This window comes from Oncorhynchus tshawytscha, linkage group LG33, assembly GCF_018296145.1.
Source record: "Oncorhynchus tshawytscha isolate Ot180627B linkage group LG33, Otsh_v2.0, whole genome shotgun sequence".
Lineage (NCBI taxonomy): Eukaryota > Metazoa > Chordata > Actinopteri > Salmoniformes > Salmonidae > Oncorhynchus > Oncorhynchus tshawytscha.
Genome location: NC_056461.1, coordinates 8,776,055 through 8,798,483, shown reverse-complemented (window position 1 = coordinate 8,798,483; position 22,429 = coordinate 8,776,055). Strand labels below are relative to the sequence as shown.

General features: G+C 47.4%; 1 protein-coding gene across 5 annotated transcripts in view; it reads right to left on the bottom strand.

Moving 5' to 3' along the window:
• LOC112230844 (versican core protein) overlaps positions 1-21,416 on the bottom strand; it is a 33,084-nt gene extending 11,668 nt beyond the window's left edge. For 4 of the 5 annotated variants that reach the window (XM_042311004.1, XM_042311007.1, XM_042311006.1 and 1 more), the window contains exons 1-11: positions 21,206-21,416; positions 16,025-16,096; positions 14,947-15,324; positions 13,666-13,840; positions 13,388-13,515; positions 12,987-13,280; positions 6,287-7,267; positions 2,254-2,432; positions 595-2,083; positions 320-433; positions 77-190 (exon numbers count right to left, since the gene is read on the bottom strand). In XM_042311004.1, coding sequence (XP_042166938.1) covers positions 77-190; positions 320-433; positions 595-2,083; positions 2,254-2,432; positions 6,287-7,267; positions 12,987-13,280; positions 13,388-13,515; positions 13,666-13,840; positions 14,947-15,324; positions 16,025-16,096; positions 21,206-21,224 — 3,943 coding nt within the window. In that variant the 5' untranslated portion in view covers positions 21,225-21,416. The remainder of the gene's footprint in view (positions 1-76; positions 191-319; positions 434-594; positions 2,084-2,253; positions 2,433-6,286; positions 7,268-12,986; positions 13,281-13,387; positions 13,516-13,665; positions 13,841-14,946; positions 15,325-16,024; positions 16,097-21,205) is intronic. The other variant, XM_042311005.1, reaches the window with a different exon arrangement.
• Positions 21,417-22,429: the final 1,013 nt, after the last annotated feature.

The following is a 22,429-nucleotide window of genomic DNA, read 5'->3' as shown; positions in this document are numbered from 1 at the left end:
TGTGTGTGTGTGTGTGTGTGTGTGTGTGTGTGTGTGTGTGTGTGTGTGTGTGTGTGTGTGTGTGTGTGGGTGTTACCTTGTTCACAGAGCCCTCCTGTGTAGCTGGGTAGACACAAACAGGTGAAGGAGTTGACTCCGTCCATACAGGTGGCTCCATTACGACATGGGTTGGACTGGCATTCATCAACATCTACACAAATAACAGATACAATATGATATCTGCTCGTGTGTGTGTGTGTGTGTGTGTGTGTGTGTGTGTGTGTGTGTGTGTGTGTGTGTGTGTGTGTGTGTGTGTGTGTGTGTGTGTGTGTGTGTGTACCTGTCTCGCAGCGCTGTCCAGTGTATCCAGTTGGACACACACAGATGCTGGCTCTGCCTCTCTGGTAGCAGGATGCTTTGTTCAAACACACATTCACTGTGCACTGCTGCAGTCCTGAGACACACACATATATATCATCCTCATCGTCGTCATCAACAACATCATTATCATCATCAACATTCAACAACAACCATGAGAGCAGAGATGACAGCGGCCATGATGACGTCACCAACCCATTGTTAAACCACTGAATAGACTCTGAGATTTACACCTACCTCTGACATCGACAGTCTGGTCCACGATGTAGTAGTCAGTTCCTGTTTCAGGTTGGTATGTGGTCTGAGGTTCTTTAGGAGCATGGGGGCCGGCCTCCAGCAGAGGAGGACCAATCGCCCGGTCATAATCCACAAACTCCTCTCCCTCAGGCCGGGGGGTCTGGGGGGTCTGGGGGGTCTGGGCCCAGTCGTGGATGGGGCGGGAGGGAGGTGGAGTGGAGGTGTGTGCAGGGGGTGTGTGTGTTTGGTTCAGGTGCTGTGGGGTCTTCTGATCTGTAGTAGAGTGACTGGTTTGGTTCTTATGGTGGGTGGGGGGGAATCTAGGGTGAGAGGGCTGTTCTGTTTGGTCCTTAGTGTGGGTGGAGTGATCTCTATGGTATGTGGTCTGGTTCTTGGTGGGATCCCTAACGTGTGTTGGATGCTGGGTGGTTTGTGTAGGAGGGTACATGGATCCATCCTGAGTGTCTGTGGAGTGATTGCTATCGTGTGTGTTATGCTGATTGGTTTGGTCCTTCCCATCTGAAGAGGGGTGTCTGGTCTGAGCTTTAGTATGAGTGGAGAGATCTTTCTCCTGTGTGGCAGGTTGGCGGGAGTGGTCTCTGTGCTGTGTAGAAGAGTCTGTGTGATGTCCAGGGTGGTGTCCTACAGTCTCTCCTGCCTGGGTTGGCATGGTTCCTGGTCTGACTTCTGGTTTGGGTGTAACAGTCACCTGTCCCTCAACCCCAGGCCCCACCGGGGGAGCTTCGATGGCTCCAGGACCGCCGGGGCTAGTGTATCTGGGGTCTTCAGGTGGGTACACCTCCTGTGCCGAGCCTTCCTCTTCTGCCGATGAAGACCCCTCGAAGTCTCCTGCCTCTGTCTGTGATGTAGTGTGTGTGTCCTTGGTGTCAGTATCAATAGTGTTTGTGTCCTTAGTGCGAGTAGAGTGTGCGTGCGATGGAGTGTGTGTGTCCTTGGTGTAAGTATCAATAGTGTTTGTGTCCTTAGTGTGAGCAGAGTGTGTATGAGACGGGGCGTGTGTGACACTCTCCGCCCCTCCAATCTCCGTCTCGTCTGTGACCACGCCTGATTGGCTGTCTGAGGCGGGGGTGGGTCGGGTGTCTTCTGCTGAGCCCTCCTGGGTACGGCCGCCTGACCCTTCCATGTCCTCGTCAGGCGAGACGCCATCTGGGGAAGTATGGGGGGAACCAGAGGATGAGGCTGAGACTGGTGAAGAGACTGGGGATGTGTGTTGGGAATTAGGGGTTGTTCCATTGGAGCTCTCCGTCTTTCCTGTCCTGTCTCTGCCTGTGCCTCTGTCCGTGTCTTCCTCTGTGTGTCTGTTTGTATCTCCGTCTGTGTCTGTAGCAGTGGACTGGCTGGTCTCTCCAGTATGGATGGAGTCATAGTCAAAGGGAGTGGGGCTTTTCTCCTCTCCTTGCTCCATCTCTCCTCCCAGTTCACCATAGACTGGTGTGGCCATCTCAAACTGGTCTCCTCTAGCCTCCTGCTGAATGAATGGATGAATGGATGAATGAGTAAATGAATGAATGAATGAATATTTATTGTTGTTATTGTCGTATCACTTCATGCAACCCATCTCAATTATGCTTTTTCTACTTCCATTGTCCTTGAAAGAGAGGCTAAACACCTCTCACACATCCAGACAGTAAATCTGACCTGGTGTTTCCCGTTGATGAAGCTGAGCGTTGGGGGAAAAGGGATGGGATGCATGCCGTCAGAGTCCTCACTGCCGCGAATGGCCTCACTCTGGGTAACTGGGAAGGCTGGGATGAGAGGGGACTGGAAATCTCCATTACCCCCTAAAGGGTGTCCCAGAATCTGCAGGATGTGGTCCACTGGAAACACAGGAACAACCCAGTCAGAGAAAGAGTGAGGGTGTGTGTCTGTCGGTCTGTGTGTGTGTGTGTGTGTGTGTGTGTGTGGACGGGACCAGAAGTCCCCACAAGAATAGTAAACGGAAGAAAAGAACTGGTGACATTATTTCTAGGGTGTTGGTGGTTGAGATTAGAATTTGGGTTAGAATTACGTTTAAGGTTAGGAGTTAGGGTTCAGTTTAGGGTTAGAGTTAAGGTTAGGTTTAAGGTTAGGGATTCTGAACGGGACTGAATTGTGTGTCCCCACAAGGTTAGCTGTACAAGGCTGTGTGTGTGTGTGTGTGTGTGTGTGTGTGTGTGTGAACATAATGACCTGCAAATCCTACAGATTCAGGTCTACCAGAAACACACCACAGTGAAACACTAATGCACATGGTTGATAAATAATAATTGTTTCAGCATTGCAATATGCCAATATGCTGTTATACTATCCACAAAGACTTAATAGTGTATGCTGTGTGTTGGCTTATGACTGGTTCAATGAGAGCCAGAAGCATTATTTGAACAATGCAGGTTTGTGTCTTCATTAGGTCTTTATGGTACACATGGAACCTATATTGCGGGAACGGGTGCAAGGGGAAGCACATTTGGACAGGGTAGCACTAAACCTGAGGTTAGTTATGTCTCTGGGGACAAATAAAACCATGTGAGACGGTAGACTTTTAATCTGCCGTTGAATGAGTGTGTGTGTGTGTGTGTGTGTGTGTGTGTGTATTTGTCATACTTAACCATGTTAATAAAACCCAAACCCAACCTAAAGAGGTTGTGAATCAGATACTGATCATATACTATCTACTATATGCGAAACAGGAAGATTTAACTACACAGATGTAGGATCTTAATTTGAGCTAGTTTGCTACAACAGGAGAATAATCCTGCTGCAACAGGAAATGTGAATTATTATGTGATTTATAATTAATGGACATTTTAGTAGGGGTCGATACATTTTTCGTTCGGGCAAATCAAGTCTGAAATGTCACAATTACAAACTTTAGAACCCTTTAAGACTCAAATACACTACAAGTTTGCAATCCCTGCTGTGCAGGACAATTCTTAGCAACAAAAGGGTGATGAAATTAAGATCCATCTGTAATACTCCATATTTCAATGTCTCAATTCCCTTTACTTGTGTAGAAATTGTGGAAGTATAACCCACTGAGGAACTAAACTCTTATTGAGTTACTGGTTGAAATATGACCCAATACAGGATCCAATATACAATATGTCCCTTTAATAATAAACAATAGGCATTCATAAACGTTATGGCTTGGATCGGGTAGCGGAGCCGGTAGACTCACACACATTAAAAGAGAAAAAGGGGAGAGGCATGGGGTGTGGTGTAATGTTGGGAAGGAATGAAGGGAGAGATGGGAATGTTATAGAGGGTCGATGAAGGAAGCAGACCGAGGGAGCATTTAGTTGAGAGTGATTACAACGCTGACTGATCTGAGAGAGGCTCTGCCATTTGACCTCGGGGTCACGTATGCCTCTCTTTCTCTCTCCCGCCCTCGCGGGAAAGTAACTGCCAAGCTACAAGACGAAAAATGACTTAACGTGTTTCCACATCTGGTTGTGCAGAACCTGCGGGTGTGCTTACATGTCAACGGGTTGCAAATGGACAGAGACGATAACGACACAACTTCTCTATTAAACCAAGACAACAAACAGCTGGAAAGGATCCAGAGGTGATCCTCAGTCAGGACAGAGATTTCCTTAAGACATCACCTGAAGCACACAAAGCAGGCACACACAGCAGACCCGGAGGCAGAAATAATGAGTTGGACGGGCCTTTGATTTCCACGTTTCTTTCCCACGGGACCTCATATGCTTTTTTTTTTTTTAAATGGCTGTAGTAGTAAAGACCACAGGCAGCATGTGGGATTCAAGTTTGGGGAAGCTCACAATTTATCCTACCGTTTCTACCCATCTGCGTGCCAATTCTGATTATTTCAACATGTGCTTTTTATTGGAACAGTTGAATTTCAATAATGACGTTTTCGTTTCTCAAAAATCATTGTCACCTGGTTAAATCCTAAAAATCTGAAGTAAAAATTGGACTTTGCCCAGAGCCACTAGCCTCTATCACATGGGACCATTGACACACTGTGATCCATTGGCGGCGAAAGAAATGAGAGCACAGAGCTCAAGAGATGCAGCAGTAGGCATAAAACTTCCATCGCCAATTTAAGTCAAATACATAGAGGCCTAAAGCCGGGGGAAAATAAAAGCAGTAGAAAATATCCTGCTGAAAATTCTGGTTCTTTAAATCACAATCTATCTACTGCGCCTGTCTGCATTCCTTTCTATCTTCAAAAAAATACAATTTGGTAAAGTATTTTGAATGGGTTTATTTACACAGGAGAAATTATACGATTTTGGCGAAACATACATTTACTTTAGGACAATCCAACATCCTAACAGTGCACTGCACCCACCAAATTCCTTTGGCTGAAACCAGAGATCCTGTATATAATGACGAGATGCTCATGTCCCCGCCCTATACAATGGGAGTCTTTGGTCCCAAAGGCGGGAAGGCAGGCGACAAGCATGTTATTCCCATAGAAACGCATTGGGCTTTTATTTGGTGAAAGTGAGCCCTCTTGCTTCACCTCTTCCTCTCTGTTGGAACTAAGCATACCACTGGAGAAAGCACCCACGCAAGCGAAACAGCGGCCTTCTATATGTGGCCCATGTGTCTGATGTTGTCTGGACAGAAATAGTATGACACGCCACTCTTTTGGTGCAGACATGATCAGATACGTGGTCTACACATACTGGGACAGAGGGGTGCCGTTTCACTCGCTCGCTCAGATGCTTTCATGAGATTGATGCATCTTTCTGTTGGCCGTGTGTTGGTCAAATAAGTTATAAATATACCAATATTTTATTTGGATGGGCAAGGAGGTATGGTCGGCCCCCTAAGGCCCACCATAACGCCCACCCACCCACGCATGCACGCACACAGAGAGAAACACAGCTAAGTTAGGTCATCCCTAAATCTAAAATGTTCCCACAGATACTGAACTCCTACAGCAGCCAAGGCTGGAAATCTCTTTTAATAACGGAGATATTCATATATTATGGAGATGCATCAGGTCAGTTTTAGGACACAGTTGTCCAGCCTGGTTAAAAGGTGGTCACTGTCTCCTTCCTGTCCATGCCCCACACACACACACTCTTTAGCCATGTGTACTGTATACTCTCTTTCCATGCTACTATCTTTGACTGACCATTCCTACACTGGACATCTGTCGAGATCCGACAGAGCGTCACTACAAGCAGCTCACTCTGAAGCCCAGAGAGTCCTTCAGCACACACAGTCGCCCACAGAGACTCATAATGTTAGAGTATACTTAAGCAATAAGGCCAGAGGAGGTGTGGTATATGGGGGCTGTTTTTATCCACAACGCAATGCGGAGTGCCTTGATACAGCCCTTAGCCGTGGTATATTGGCCATATATCCCAAACCCCTGAGGTACCTTATTGCTATTATAAACTGGTTACCAATGTAATTAGAGCAGTAAAAATAAATGTTTTGTCATTCCCATGGTATATGGTCTGATATACCATGGCTGTCAGCCAATCAGCATTCAGGGCTCAAACCACCCAGTTTATAAAACAGGACTTATTACAGTCACTTCACAAGGTGCCTGAGACAGTTCATAGTTTGGCGATACAATCATGAGAACATACCTGGAAACAGAGGTGTTATGTCCACATACACAGAGTTAGCAGTGTTGAGATAAGAGTTTGTTTGGTTGTGTATTATTAAATGGAACATTACCTTGTCATCAGAGTCGACTGTAAACTCTCACCTGATTGGTTCCGGTCGTGCACGTCGACGATGATGAGGTGGATTGGTGGTTTGGTGGGCGAGGCCTCCTCATGGGTAGCCACCGATTTGTCCATGCCGTATGATTCCGTGGCTCCTGGTTGGCTGTGGGTTGTTGTTCTAGAGCTCTTGCCCTCCTCCTCCTTGTAGACCACAGCAGGCTGCTGTCCTGTCACTTTGTCCCCACCTGATGGGCCATGCTCTGGGGTGACCAACCCTGGATACCCCTTTGGATGTCCTGGGTACCCTGGTTGTCCTGGGCGTGAGGGGTCCGACCCCAGTCCTGTGACTGCCGTGAAGCCCTGTGTGGGAGTCATCACTCCCCGGTCATCCCCCTCACTCTCCCCATCACTACTGCTCCCCTCCCCACTCCCACTGCTCTCCCCCCTGCCTGAGCCTGTCTGAACCTCCCCCTCTTCCTTGTCTCCCCCCTGGTTGATGTCTAGTTGGGGGCGGGTGGGCTGGGAACGGATGGTGGGGAGAGGGGGCAGCTGCAGGGGGAGCAGGGGATCACCCATGGGGGGCAATGACTCTACCTTGGTTAGGTCTGGGACAAAGTCCTCCCCATCGTACTCAGGGAACTGAGTGGTACCAACAGAGAAGTCTGTCTTTTGGTCTGTCGTTCTGTCTCCTACCTGGGTAGTTCTGTCTTTGCCTGTCGTCTCGCGGTCAGTGGTGCGATGCTCGTCTTTGGCGGTGTGTGTTCCGTCAGTGGCAGTGTAATGTCGGACTGTGCCTGTATAAGCGGTATCGTGTGGTCCACCTGTATGCTCACTTCTGTCTTGGCCAGTTGTTTGGTGTGGTTTGTCTGCAGCTGTGCGGTCAGCTCTGTCTGCGGGAGTTGAGCCTGTAAGGTTTGGTCCGCCTGCGTGGTAGGTAGTGCGAGGTTCATCTGTGGCCGTGTCTGTCCTGCGAGCATCCGTGGTCGTCACAGGTCCAGGAGGGGGGATCTCTGGTTCCTTACCTGCAGAGACAGAGAGGAGGGGTTTAAGCACAACACATTTCACGTTGCCACTATGAGGTGGTCTCTCAGATGACATCACCTGAGATCACAGTCGTGTACTCCGAGGCAAATAGAAAGACGAATGAACATGCAGTGCCATAGTAAATCGAAGACAACGGAGAAACAGAATGCTTATCGGGGGAACGCTAAACATGGTGTTGTCAGAATCCGAACGGCGTCAGCTCACAGCAGCAGGCTGTAAAAGGACATCAAACCCAGAGAGTTACATTTTTTAAAGAGCGACGTCAGCCGTTAAGAATCATTAAGTGTCAGTGCCAGCGGGGGTCAGTCTGTCAGAATGTCTCTCTTTCTCTCTCTGCCAGGAGGTCTGTATTTTTAGACTGCATGGCGTGTGAACTGTGTTAAAAATGGTTGTTTTAGGCCAACTGTAAACCTCCGACCTCCCTTTTCCCCTGGCATAAGCGTGTATGCATACACACACACCCGCAAACACACACCTAGATGTGCTGAAACGTTTCTTTCGGCTACGCACAACCTGCTATGTTCCAACACTGGCGCAACATGTCTCTTTTTCCTCCGGTAGAAAATAGCAACATGTCTCTTTTTCCTCCGGTAGAAAATAGCAACACGTCTCTTTTTTCCTCCGGTAGAAAATAGCAACATGTCTCTTTTTCCTCCGGTAGAAAATAGCAACATGTCTCTTTTTCCTCCTGTAGAAAATAGCAACATGTCTCTTTTTTCCTCCGGTAGAAAATAGCAACATGTCTCTTTTTCCTCCGGTAGAAAATAGCAACACGTCTCTTTTTTCCTCCGGTAGAAAATAGCAACATGTCTCTTTTTCCTCCTGTAGAAAATAGCAACATGTCTCTTTTTCCTCCGGTAGAAAATAGCAACATGTCTCTTTTTTCCTCTAGTAACCCTTTACCATCAGTGGAAAAGGGAAGGCCTACATACATGCAAAGTCATAACATCCCTCTCTGTGTCGCCCACATCCACAATGCACCTGTGTAACGTGCTCGCTGCTTGTCTCATGGACAGCTGACGCATGCACGTTAACCTTACCGACATACTGTCATGTCATAATTATGTTTTAATGTATATATTCCATTTTAGCCCCCACCCTCTCAAAATGTTGGATGCCACCCCCTCACCCCCACCCCTTCCGCTCTCCCACACTCCCTATCTCTCTTTTCCTCCCTTTCTTTGGCCACTTCTCTTTCCCCCTCTCTCTCTGCTTCTCGCTCTCTTTCACTCCCACTCTCCACCCCTCACTCCATCCCCCTCTCTCTCTCTCTGCTTCTCGCTCGCTCTTTCACCCCCACTCTCCACCCCTCACTCCATCCCCCTCTCTCTCTCTCTGCTTCTCGCTCTCTCTTTCACCCCCACTCTCCACCCCTCACTCCATCCCCCTCTCTCTCTCTCTCTGCTTCTCGCTCTCTCTTTCACCCCCACTCTCCACCCCTCACTCCATCCCCCTCTCTCTCTCTCTGTGTGTTGGAGGTGTGTATAGCTGGCAGGACTCTGAGCAAAGGCACTCAGGGAGAGTTCACCCGCTCACTCAAACTGTGAGGGGACGTGGACAGTCCAGCATCCAGCCCAGCCAAGCTAGCTCCATCTCCAGCCCTGGTCTGATGTCACGTGTTTGGCTGGGCCAGGCCATCTGGCTGGCCTGCAGTCTGTCCCGAGTCCCGTTAGCCATGTCACTTCCACTATGCATTAGCCCGCATGCCCTATAGGCTAAATGCAAGACCCTGCTCACATATAGTTTCTGAGCTGTATGAATCAGCCACACACGGTCGGAGACGTTACCGTTTCATGTGCATTATGTTATGGATTTCATCAAATGGTCTTTTAGAAACCACTAGATTGCAACAGAATATTTAGTGTCTGCAAAAAGAGGGTTGCAAGTGTGTAAATTGATACTGGTAATCTGATAATGATGATGATCATGATGAGAATGATACTCTTGGGCAAGTAAGACTTGCCCTCCCTCTTTCTCTCATGTTCCCCTCTCTCTCTGGGAAGGGGCCCGCTGTAATGCATTAGGGACCTGTCCTGTTTCTCTCTGTGCTTCTCGCCGTGTAGATAGCATGAGTTGGGTTTTCCCCTAGTAAAAAATAAATAAAAAACACACACACCCACACACACACACACACAGGCTCATAAACGGGAGGAACAGAAGAGAGAGGAGCAAGCACGGTGGAGTTAAACAGGGCGCTGGTTCTCTGTTGAACTCATTCTCCTTCACCTTGCAACCCCACACTATGAACTGCTTTGGTTTCCTAACTGTCACTGGGTTTCTGCTGTGACCCCCCCTAGAGTTATCGTTGTCTAATGACCCACCAAATCAGAGCCATGTTTCGAGCCAGGATCCAGTCCTAAGCCCTGACCCTGAAAGAATGGGCCAACCATGTGGAAGACATTGGGTTACGTCAGTCGTGAAGTTGGAGAGGGAGGAAGAGAGGGAGGAAGGAGAGGTTGCAGACTGCAGTAAGGTATGGGGAGGAAGGAGAGGTTGCAGACTGCAGTAAGGTAGAGAGAAGAAGGAGAGGTTGCAGACTGCAGTAAGGTAGAGAGGGAGGAAGGAGAGGTTGCAGACTGCAGTAAAGTAGAGGGAGGAAGGAGAGGTTGCAGACTGCTGTAAGGTAGGGGGGGAGGAAGGAGAGGTTGCAGACTGCAGTAAGGTAGAGGGAGGAAGGAGAGGTTGCAGACTGCAGTAAAGTAGAGGGAGGAAGGAGAGGTTGCAGACTGCAGTAAGGTAGAGAGAAGAAGGAGAGGTTGCAGACTGCAGTAAGGTAGAGAGGGAGGAAGGAGAGGTTGCAGACTGCAGTAAGGTATGGGGAGGAAGGAGAGGTTGCAGACTGCTGTAAGGTAGGGGGAGGAAGGAGAGGTTGCAGACTGCAGTAAGGTAGAGGGAGGAAGGAGAGGTTGCAGACTGCAGTAAAGTAGAGGGAGGAAGGAGAGGTTGCAGACTGCAGTAAGGTAGAGGGAGGAAGGAGAGGTTGCAGACTGCAGTAAGGTAGAGAGAAGAAGGAGAGGTTGCAGACTGCAGTAAGGTGTAGGGAGGAAGGAGAGGTTGCAGACTGCAGTAAGGTAGAGGGAGGAAGGAGAGGTTGCAGACTGCAGTAAGGTAGAGAGGGAGGAAGGAGAGGTTGCAGACTACAGTAAGGTAGAGGGAGGAAGGAGAGGTTGCAGACTGCAGTAAGGTAGAGGGAGGAAGGAGAGGTTGCAGACTGCAGTAAGGTAGAGGGAGGAAGGAGAGGTTGCAGACTGCAGTAAAGTAGAGGGAGGAAGGAGAGGTTGCAGACTGCAGTAAGGTAGAGGGAGGAAGGAGAGGTTGCAGACTGCAGTAAGGTAGAGGGAGGAAGGAGAGGTTGCAGACTGCAGTAAGGTAGAGGGAGGAAGGAGAGGTTGCAGACTGCAGTAAGGTAGAGGGAGGAAGGAGAGGTTGCAGACTGCAGTAAGGTTGAGGGAGGAAGGAGAGGTTGCAGACTGCAGTGAGGTAGAGAGAAGAAGGAGAGGTTGCAGACTGCAGTAAGGTAGAGGGAGGAAGGAGAGGTTGCAGACTGCAGTAAGGTAGAGGGAGGAAGGAGAGGTTGCAGACTGCAGTAAGGTAGAGGGAGGAAGGAGAGGTTGCAGACTGCAGTAAGGTAGAGGGAGGAAGGAGAGGTTGCAGACTGCAGTAAGGTAGAGGGAGGAAGGAGAGGTTGCAGACTGCAGTAAGGTAGAGAGAAGAAGGAGAGGTTGCAGACTGCAGTAAGGTAGAGAGAAGAAGGACAGGTTGCAGACTGCAGTAAGGTGAAGAGGCTGGAGACTACAGTAAGATAGAGAGGATGAAGAGGCTGGAGACTGCAGTAAGATAGAGAGGATGAAGAGGCTGGAGACTACAGTAAGATAGAGAGGATGAAGAGGCTGGAGACTGCAGTAAGATAGAGAGGAATGGGAGGTTGGTAGGTGGCAGACTGCAGTAAGGCAGAGAGAGGGGAATGGGAGGTTGGAGACTGCAGTAAGGCAGAGAGAGGGGAATGGGAGGTTGAGGACCGCAGTAAGGCAGAGAGAGGGGAATGGGAGGTTGGAGGCCGCAGTAAGGCAGAGAGAGGGGAATGGGAGTTTGGAGACCGCAGTAAGGTAGAGAGAGAGGGGAATGGGAGGTTGGAGACTGCAGTAAGGCAGAGAGGGGAATGGGAGGTTGGAGACTGTAGTAAGGCAGAGAGAGGGGAATGGGAGGTTGGAGGCTGCAGTAAGGCAGAGAGAGGGGAATGGGAGGTTGGAGACTGCAGTAAGGCAGAGAGGGGAATGGGAGGTTGGAGGCTGCAGTAAGGCAGAGAGAGGGGAATGGGAGGTTGGAGACTGCAGTAAGGCAGAGAGAGGGGAATGGGAGGTTGGAGGCTGCAGTAAGGCAGAGAGAGAGGAATGGGAGGTTGGAGACTGCAGTAAGGCAGAGAGAGGGGAATGGGAGGTTGGAGACTGAAGTAAGGCAGAGAGGGGAATGGGAGGTTGGAGACTGCAGTAAAGCAGAGAGAGGAATGGGAGGTTGGAGACTACAGTAAGGCAGAGAAGGGAATGGGAGGTTGGAGACTACAGTAAGGCAGAGAGGGGAATGGGAGGTTGGAGACTGCAGTAAAGCAGAGAGGGGAATGGGAGGTTGGAGGCTGCAGTAAGGCAGAGAGGGGAATGGGAGGTTGGAGGCTGCAGTAAGGTAGAGAGAGAGGAATGGGAGGTTGGAGACTGGTTGGGACTGCACTCATAGACTCATAGACTGCAGTAAAGAAGAGGTGCAGGAGGTAGGGGAATGCAGTAATGCAGGGAGAGGAAGGGGACACTGCATACTGCAGTAATGTAGGGAAAGGAAGATGATGTATGGGTTAGAGATTGCAGTTAAGCATAAGGCAGGGAGTATGGGGTGATACAGTAAAGCAAGGAGCGGAAAGGAGTGGCCATTGTCTTTCCAGATGTAAAGTACATGCTTACTGTGCAAACAGATGTGTCCAACATGGTATCGCAATAAAAGTCCTTTTAAAAGCTTTAAACACACACATCCTAACAAATGCCTGTAACTTGAACTACAATACAAATCATGTCAACTGAAAACGAACATTTAAAATGTAAAGTTTGTGTGTTGCTCAAGGAAGCATTCAGCCTTTTACTGTAAACTAACAGTTTCACCTTAACCAGCCTTTCCATCCTCTTCTCTCTATCTCTGATCGTCTCTCTCTAACTCCCTCCCCTCTCCCTCTCTCTGCCCCTCTCCCTCTCTCCATCTCCCCCTTCTCCCCCCACACAACCCTTTCTCTGTCTCATAGTGGTGCTCTGTCCCCGCAGGCTCGGTCGTTTAAACAACCCTCAGCAGGAAGTGAAAACAAGGTGAGAGTTCATCCCCACACAGGACGGGCCATAACTCATTGAGCCTGCGAGAAACCACATAAATATCCCTGATGCTACTCTGGCCTGCCAAGTCTGAATGTCTGTTAGGGGAACAGCTCCTCTCTAGCCTGCGACCCCCTCCCTCCCCCTCCCTCCTTAAGAACACGTCTACTCTCTCCCCCCTTCTCACTACTTCTCTCTCCCATATCTCAATGTCTGGCTCCTCCTCTCGCTCTTCTTCTTCTTCCTCCCCATTCTCAATATAATCATTGTGATCACCATTGTCATCGCCGCCATAGTAGCAGCGACAGTAGCTTTAGCAACCGTGGTGGTAGTAGCCTTACACAAGTCTTACCCTTGAAGCAGAACGCTCCATGTCTGTCAATAGGTTTGGGGAAGCCAGTCTGGTTGGGGAATCGGTACAGAGTCCGGACCCCCAGCAGCCCTCCTCCACACTGGGGCCTGGGGACCGAGATGGGGTAGCGGGCGCTCCCGTCTGACAGCCAGCCGTAGTCACAGCGATCCAGGCCTCCGCGCCACGCGGCGAACAGGTTGCCAGGGGAGGCGAGCACCGCCCCCTGCGTCTCGCACGCGCGCTTAGCCTGGCGAAGGGTCAGCTTGTAACGGATAGGAGCATAGAACACCTCACCTGCAGGGGGAGAAGTATGCACACTTTACCCAATGAGACACACGCTTTAACTCGCCATCAGGAAACACCCAACACTAAAACTCACTCATGCACACACACTTTCTCACCGTGTAGTTGGTCTGCGTAACAGTAGACGTCGTAGGTCTCTTTAGGGTCTCTGAGCCCATACGTCCTGATCCCAGGCCTGTGCATCATATCGCCCATGCAACCAGGACGGGGCTTCGTGATTGGGTATCTACAGGGAAGAGCGAGAGGGGGAGCATGGGAAATGTAGTTTACCAGACATACTCTGACAGGGCCGGAGGTATCCTTGAGACGGGTACTAAACATATTGGGTTTCATCACCAGCCACAGCAGTTGAGAGTTGTGTAACACGCAAACACACCTGACTGTCTGGTCGGCCATCCAGCCGGCGTCACATTGGTCCAGTCCGTCCTCGAAGGCGGCAGTCAGCTGTTCGGCCGTAGCGATGGTTGCCCCGGCCGCGCGACACGCGCCAACGGCCCCGGGAAAGGAAAAGGTATAGCGGCTAGAAGCAGACCTGTAGTGGAACACCACACCTGGAGAGAGACAGAGACAGGAGGTCAGTGTGTGTGTTTGTGTGGTGAGTGCCTGTGTTGAGTATCGAGACGGTTACCGAAAGGACGCAACCAGCGAGCCCACTTTCACAAGCAATTTAGAAAAAAAACTGTCGCCCAGATCCACTTACTGCACAATAAGTGCATTCAAATAAGGAAACCGAGACGACCAAGTAACACGAGCATCAGACTGCAGATAGGACAGGGAAGAAGACTGCCCTGCAATACTTTAGCCCCTCTGACATCCTGGAACTGCCCGAGGATGTTCGCCTGGTGCAATCAGAGCCCTGTTTTCCAAGTTCATAAGAGAGTTCATTGTTTCACCCTCTAGGAAACTGGCTCCAGTTGTAGAGTTCGCTGAATAGACTGACGAGCATTAAAAAGAGTTGTTAGTCAGAGAGAGCTGTCTCTGGTTGTATCTACACACAGAGACTGTACCAACAGACCATGGTACCGACAGACCGTTGTACCAACAGACCGTTGTTCATCTCTAATGCACACTATGTGACAATCTAGGTTATTCAGGGGGTTTCTCCTTATGAAAGATACCCAGCTTGAATTCCACACAGTAGTATACTGTATCCCCCCCCCCTCCACCATGAGCTACATAAGACAATGTACTGTAAAAGTTTTGATAGGGCGGAACATAATTGCTAATCATCTGTAGAAGCCCAAACAGATCATATTTGACTAAAACACACGTAGGCATTTCAAACCTTGCTGTCATTTGTGTACGAACACGCATCATCCTATTACGCGTGGGAATAGTTGGAAACAGATTTCAATAACTCGGAGCTGATTTCTTAGTGGTTTGTACAGTCTTTCATGTCCAACATTGAATTTGCACAGGACATTCGGGGGTGTCAGTTGGGGAATCGTGACCTAAAGGCTCCCTATGGAATAGAATGTCTGAGAGGGAAAGACACAAAGGAGGTCGACACATTAGAGACTTTTACATGATTTATATTTATATTACCCAACAACTCCCGTAGCTGATGACAATAGCACATGGACCGATGGACCCATCCCAATAGGCGAAATGTGTGCGCAGTGTGTGTGTGTCTACTCCCATGTGTGTGTCCACTCACCGCTGACATTGAGATGAACAGTATCCTGGGTGTCCTCCATCTCATGCATGACCTCGCAGCGGTACAGCCCAGCGTCGCTAGCCCTCAGGCGGGCAACGATCAGTGAGGCGTCGCCTAATGCCTGGGGGTGGTTGGGCACCGACACCCTGCCCTTGTACTCCTGCTCCACCTTGATCACTCCTCCCTGGGCCACCAGCACCACACTCTCCCCATCTTCCTCCAGCTTTGTCCACTTGATCCTCAGCTGGTCCTCTGGGCCCTGTGTGCTAGGGTTGTGGGTGGTGGGGGTGATGGAGAAGTGGCATGGTAGCACCACCCTGCCAGCCAGAGAGCCACTAGCGGGGGCAGCCTTCTCTACCTTCATCCTCCATGATGGATCTAGAGAGAGACAGAGGGTGTTACTATCTAGCCATGCTAGTAAGGACAAAATGGCTATTTTATCAAAAAGCAAGCACATGAGCTTTGGGGTCAGGGCTAGGGGTAAGGTTGAGTGAGGGTCAAGGTGAGGGGTTAATATATTTGACTACGGAGTGAACGTGTAAAGTCAAATCAGGACAGAAGGCACAGAGGGTGGATGGGTTTAATTCAGGACACCAAATGACAGAACAAACAGATAGACAGAGCATGGGGTTCGTTTGTGGATGGGTTCAGTGGAGGGCTGTACTGTATGTGATCCGGATAGCTTACAGTGTGATTAACTTGACCCCAGATGGAGGTAAGTGGAAGTGTGTGTGTGTGTGCGCATGTCAAGAGCACGGCTTTCTCAAACTCGGTCCCGGGGCCTCCCAGGGGTGCACGTTTAGTTTTTAGCTCTAGTACTACGCAGCTGATTCAAATAATTAAAACTTGATGATGAGTTGATTATTTGAATAAGCTGTGTAGTGCTGAGGGGGGGACAAAAGGTGCACCTATTGGAGGCCCCAGGACCGAGTTTGAGAAACCCTTTTCCAAAGGACTGAGGGAAAATGGATGGAGCTGAGTGAATGCCTAGCTCCGTTTTCTGTGTGAAACCAATGACCTGTTCCCAGTTTGTTAGACTCTGGTCCAGAGTGAAACACACACACACAGCAAGACTCACCTTGTTCAGCGAACGCACGACAAAGAAACACCAGACAGAGCAGGTGCCTGAGATGCAACATCTCTACAAAACCTGTGGAACAAAAAACACACACCGAGTTCATCACATCCAAATGGTCATGAATTCTATACCGGTATATACAGTATATATTACTTTAGCATGATCCATAAACGGTAGTGATTAAGGGGGAGAAGCCAGAGTGAGCCCTGAACCAGTGACTCTGTGATCACAGGGACAATTTCAGCCTCAGGGAAGTGGAGGCACATCATTCACTGAGAATAGAGAAAGCTCTATCTGTGCACCCGCACACACACACGCACACACACACACACACACACACACACACACACACACACACACACACACACACACACACACACACACACACACACACACACACACACACACACACACACACACACACGCACGCACGCACGCACGCACGCACGCACACGCACACACACACACACACACGAATAACCCCTAGTATGACTCCAGGAGCCTATTGCATGACCCTATTGGGAAAACTATACAGTCAGTTTTTGCAAGTATTGACCAAATCTGGGGAAATAACATATTGTAGGCCTATGTAGTGTTGTGGAAAACTCGATCCAAAGATTAAGGCAGAGACTAATTGAATTGTAGAACAGTGAATATTTCAATCAAGCAGCTGCAAGGTAGTTCCCTCTCTGATCGCAGTCAGGGAAGGAGCTCCAAAAGTAAATGGTTCCATGTCCCTTATATAGTGAGAGGTGATAATACAATCATATTGTCACACAACAGCTATTTTATACAAGCAACTGTTCCAGAACACAATGGCCTTGTGTTAGGATGCAGACATAACAGGAGTCTATGAAAGGCCTTGACATCACAGATGAACGGAGCATAATGCTTAAGAAGTTACAACAGCTCACCTCAATTCTGCCACAACAATAGATATGATTGTTGTTGTTTAGGCTTTCAGTGTTGAAATCCCTAGATACTAAACTTGCTTCAACCTTCAACCTTGCTTCAACACAAACGCAGAGCTAGGGAGCCATAGTTGGGGCAGGTTCCAGACATAAGCGACATAATTTGCTTCGGCCCCAGGCCGCTAGGGGGCTCCGACACAAAACATAATATAAACAGTCGAAGTCGGAAGTTTACATACACCTTGGCCAAATACATTTAAACTCAGTTTTTCCACAATTCCTGACATGTAATCCTAGTAAAAATTCCCTGTCTTACGTCAGTGAGGATCACCACTTTATTTGAAGAATGTGAAATGTCAGAATAATAGTAGAGAGAATGATTTATTTCATCTGTTATTTCTTTCATTACATTCCCAGTGGGTTAGAAGTTTGCATACACTCAATTAGTATTTGGTAGCATTGCTTTTAAATGGTTTAAATGGATCAAACATTTCAGGTAGCCTTGAACAAGCATCCCAAAATAAGCTGGGTGAATTTTGGCCCATTCCTTCTGACAGAGCTGGTGTAACTGAGTCAAGGTTTGTTGACCTCCTTGCTCGCACACGCTTTTTCAGTTCTGACCTCAAATTTGCGATAGGATTGAGGTCAGGGCTATGTGATGGCCACTCCAATACCTTGACTTTGTTGTCCTTAAGTCATTTTACCACAACTTTGGAAGTCTGCTTGGGGTCATTGTCCATTTGGAAGACCCATTTGCAACCAAGCTTCAACTTCCTGACTGATGTCTTGCGGTGTCGCTTCAACATATCCACATAATTTTCCTCCCACATGATGCCAACTATTTTGTGAAGTGTACCAGTCCCTCCTGCAGCAAAGCATCCCCACAACATGATGCTGCCACCCCCGTGCTTCACTGTTGGGATGGTGTTCTTCAGCTGGCAAGCTTCCCCCTTTTACTTCTAAACACGACAATGGTCTTTATGGCCAAACCGTTTTATTTTTGTTTCATCAAACCAGAGGACATTTCTCCAAATAGTACAATCTTTGTCCCAATGTGCAGCTGCAAACCGTAGTCTGACTTTTTTATGGCGGTTTTAGAGCAGTGGCTTCTTCCTTGCTGAGCGGCCTTTCAGGTTATGTCGATATAGGACTCGTTTTACTGTGGATATAGATACTTTTGTACCCGTTTCCTCCAGCATCTTCACAAGGTACTTTGCTGTTGTTCTGGGATTGATATGCACTTTTCGCACCAAAGTACATTCATCTCTAGGAGACAAAACGCATCTCCTTCCTGAGCGGCATGATGGCTGCATGGTCCCATGGTGTTTATACTTGCATACTATTGTCTATTCAGATGTTCATGGTACCTTCAGGCGTTTGGAAATTGCTCCCAAGGACGAACCAGACTTTTGGAGGTCTACAATTTTTTTCTGAGGTCTTGGCAGATTTCTTTTGATTTTCCCATGATATCAAGCAAAGAGGCACTGAGTTTGAAGGTAGGCCTTGAAATACATCCACAGGCACACCTTCAATTGACTCAAATTATGTCAATTAGCCTATCAGAAGCTTCTAAAGCCATGACATAATTTTCTGGAATTTTCCAAGCTGTTTAAAGGCACAGTCAACTTAGTGTATGTAAACTTCTGACCCACTGGAATTGTGATACAATGAATTCTAAGTGAAATAATCTGTCTGTAAACAATTGTTGGAAAAAGTACTTGTGTCATGCACAAAGTAGATGTCCTAACTGACTTTCCAAAACGATTGTTTGTTAACAATACATTTGTGGAGTGGTTAAAAAACGAGTTTTAATGACTTCAACCTAAGTGTATGTAAACTTCTGACTTCAACTGTATATTATTTTTTTAAGGAACTCAGTCGGGATCTCAACTCACTGTTTAGTTCGAATAGTAGAATACACAAGGTGTAAGTTAAACATTTGGTTGTGCATCAGCAGTTTTTCTCTTGTGCTGTTAGTCACTGAGTTACTCAATTAGCCACGTCAGCTAACAAGTTTTTGCTTGGTAAGTTAGTCTAAGCAGCTACTTAAACTTGTAGTAATCATGACCAAATACGGACCATGCAGGGCACGTGCCCAGGGGCCCCGACCTCCAGGGGGCCCCCATTGATTTTGTTAGTCACTCTCACTCAAATATCATTAACATGGCATAAGTCATGTGTAGAAATGCAGGTAAATTAACTTTAAAACTGCAAAAAAATGTATCTCCACCTCAAGGCAAAATGGGTATAATTGCAGGGAATTTGCTTTAAAAACGGCATCTGTGCCCTATGGCAAAACGAGTAGAATTCCATGAAATACGTTATAAATAAAAAATGGTGGGGCGCTGCTTTGATTAAGGTGAGTAGTATTGTAACAATCAATGAAATGACACACTGTGACAACCGCTTCGACAAGCAGGGACAACATCAATCCAGCAGCTCCGTGGACACGGGATTAAGACAAACACACCAGGCTGAAACTGGGGACGACTTCACTACAGACGTTACCGCGCGCAATTGGACAGCTGCCTGTGACGCGCGCGCCATTCGGAGGTGTCCCCGAAGTTGAACAGATAAACTCGCTCGCCTCGCGCTCAGCCTCGACAGCTGATCACAGATAAGGTTATCTATGTGAGAACATAAATCAACCTGGCCACCATAACACTGACATCTCTCTGGTTATAAATCACAGCAAGCAAAGCGTCACACATGTCAATGAACAGATATCGATGTGAAACGGCAAATCGACTCGTATCCCTCTCTGATCGCAGTCAGGGAAGGAGCTCCAAAAGTAAATGGTTCCATGTCCCTTATATAGTGAGAGGTGATAATACAATCATATTGTCACACAACAGCTATTTTATACAAGCAACTGTTCCAGCACACAATGGCCTTGTGTTAGGATGCAGACATAACAGGAGTCTATGAAAGGCCTTGACGTCACAGTTGAACGGAGCATAATGCTTAAGAAGTTACAACAGCTCACCCCAATTCTGCCACAACAGTAGACATGGTTCTTGTTGTTTAGGCTTTCAGTGTTGAAAACCCTACATGCTAAACTTGCTTCAACCTACTTCACTTCAATACAACAATGAAATGATTCAGTAAAACACAAACGCAGAGCTAGGGAGCCATAGTCAGGGCAGGTTCCAGACATAAGCAACATAAGCGTTTGCTTCGACCTCTGGCCACTAGGGGGCCCCGACCCAAAACAAAATATATAAATTATTTTTTTAAGGAACTCAGTCGGGAGCTCAACTCACTGTTTAGTTCGAATAGTAGAATACACAAGGTGTAAGTTAAACATTTGGTTGTGCATCAGCAGTTTTTCTCTTGTGCTGTTAGTCACTGAGTTACTAAATTAGCCACGTCAGCTAACAATTTTTTGCTTGGTAAGTTAGTCTATGCAATTACTTAAACTTGTAGTAATCAGGGCCAAATACGGACCCCGCAAGGCACGTGCCCAGGGGCCCTGACCTCCAGAGGGCCCCCATTGATTTTGTTAGTCACTCTCACTCAAATATCATTAACATGGCGTAAGTCATGTGTAGAATTGCAGGTAATTAACTTTAAAACTGTAAAAATGTATCTCCACCTCAAGGCAAAATGGGTATAATTGCAGGGAATGTGCTTTAAAAACGGCATCTGTGCCCTATGGCAAAAACGAGAAGAATTCCATGAAATACGTTATAAATAAAAAATGGTGGGGCGCTGCTTTGATTAAGGTGAGTAGTATTGTAACAATCAATGAAATGACACACTGTGACAACCGCTTCGACAAGCAGGGACAACATCAGTCCAGCAGCTCCGTGGACACGGGATTAAGACAAACACACCAGGCTGAAACTGGGGACGACTTTACTACGGACGTTACCGCGCGCAACTGGACAGCTGCCTGTGACGCGCGCCACTCGGAGGTGTCCCCGAAGTTGAATTGATAAACTCGCTCGCCTCGCGATCAGCCTCAGCAGCTGTGCTGACAAGGTTATTTGTGACCAGCTCATCGGTGATCAGCTGTCCTTTATCAGTGTGAGAACATAAATCAACCTGGTCACCATAACGCTGACATCTCTCTGGTGATAAATCACAGCAAGCAAAGCGTCAGACAAGTCAATGAACAGATATCGATGTGAAACTGCAAATCGACTCGTAGGCTAAGCGACAGGAGTAAACCGCCTTTGAAAGGCATAATAAGACAAACCTTAGTATATTATAAAATACAATATGCCTACATAAAAAAGCTATTCAATTAACATTTATAATATCATACCTTGGGTCCTGATATCCATCAAGTAAGTATTCGATCTGGCTTCCAAAGAGCCCGGGTTCCAGTCCCAGAACAAGGTCCAGAAGAGTAGATTAGCGCACAGATGTTTTGGTCCCAGCTGTTATAGCGCTCTCTTTTCCTCTCTCTTCGGAGCGCAGTCTGCTCGGTCATCAACTAGGAGTCTCCTCCACTCTGCCTCGGTTGCAAGTTCAAATCCTTCTCACACCCGCTACTATTATCTGTCACCAGCAAGAGGAGGGGCACACGTCCTACACCCCAATGTTGATACCGCCCCGTATCAGAAAACAGAGAGAGAGAGGTGGAAACTGAGCTGCACTTCCTAACCTCCTGCCAAACGTATGACCATAATAGAGAGAGACATTTCCCTCAGATTACACAGACCCACAAAGAATTCGAAAACAAACCCAATATCGATAAACTCCCATATCTATTCGGTGAAATCCCAGTGTTCCATCACAGAAGCAAGATGTATGATCTGTTGCCACAAGAAAAGAGCAACCAGTTAAGAACAAACACCATTGTAAATACAACCCATATTTCTGTTTATTTATCTTCCCTTTTGTACTTTTAACTATTTGCACATATGGCATTTGAAATGTCTTTATTCTTTTGGAACTTTTGTGAGTGTAATGTTTACAATACATTTTTATTGTTTATTTCTCTTCTGTTTATTATCTACTTCACTTGCTTTGGCAATGTAAACATATGTTTCCCAAGACAATAAAGCCCTTCAATTGAATTGAGAGAGAGAGGAGAGAGAGACGCCCCAATTTGTGCTCTATAACTTTCAATGACTCAGTAGGTCGCTGGCGGAATCCCAAACTCCGGGAATAATTTCACAATGTTTTCAATGTCTTCCGGGATGCGATATAAGACATGTGTAGCTTTAACATACACATTATGTGCGTAGAGTAGCCAGAACCGATCATTACCGTACCACAGTTAACATACTAAAGACCACAACAACGTTTGTTATACTTCATGTTGTTAACCTACGTTTTTATTACACTTTACTCGTGTTTCATACACATAAAGAACCAACACTTCTCTTCATCATACTAAAAACAGCACAAAGACTGATCTTTACACAGTTAATGTTTTGTCCATATCGAGTACAAAAAGATCCCCTTTGTTACAGCATTATAAATTATTATAAATGGTGCACTACAAACAAATATATATGTCTAATTCCCTTCTCTCTATATA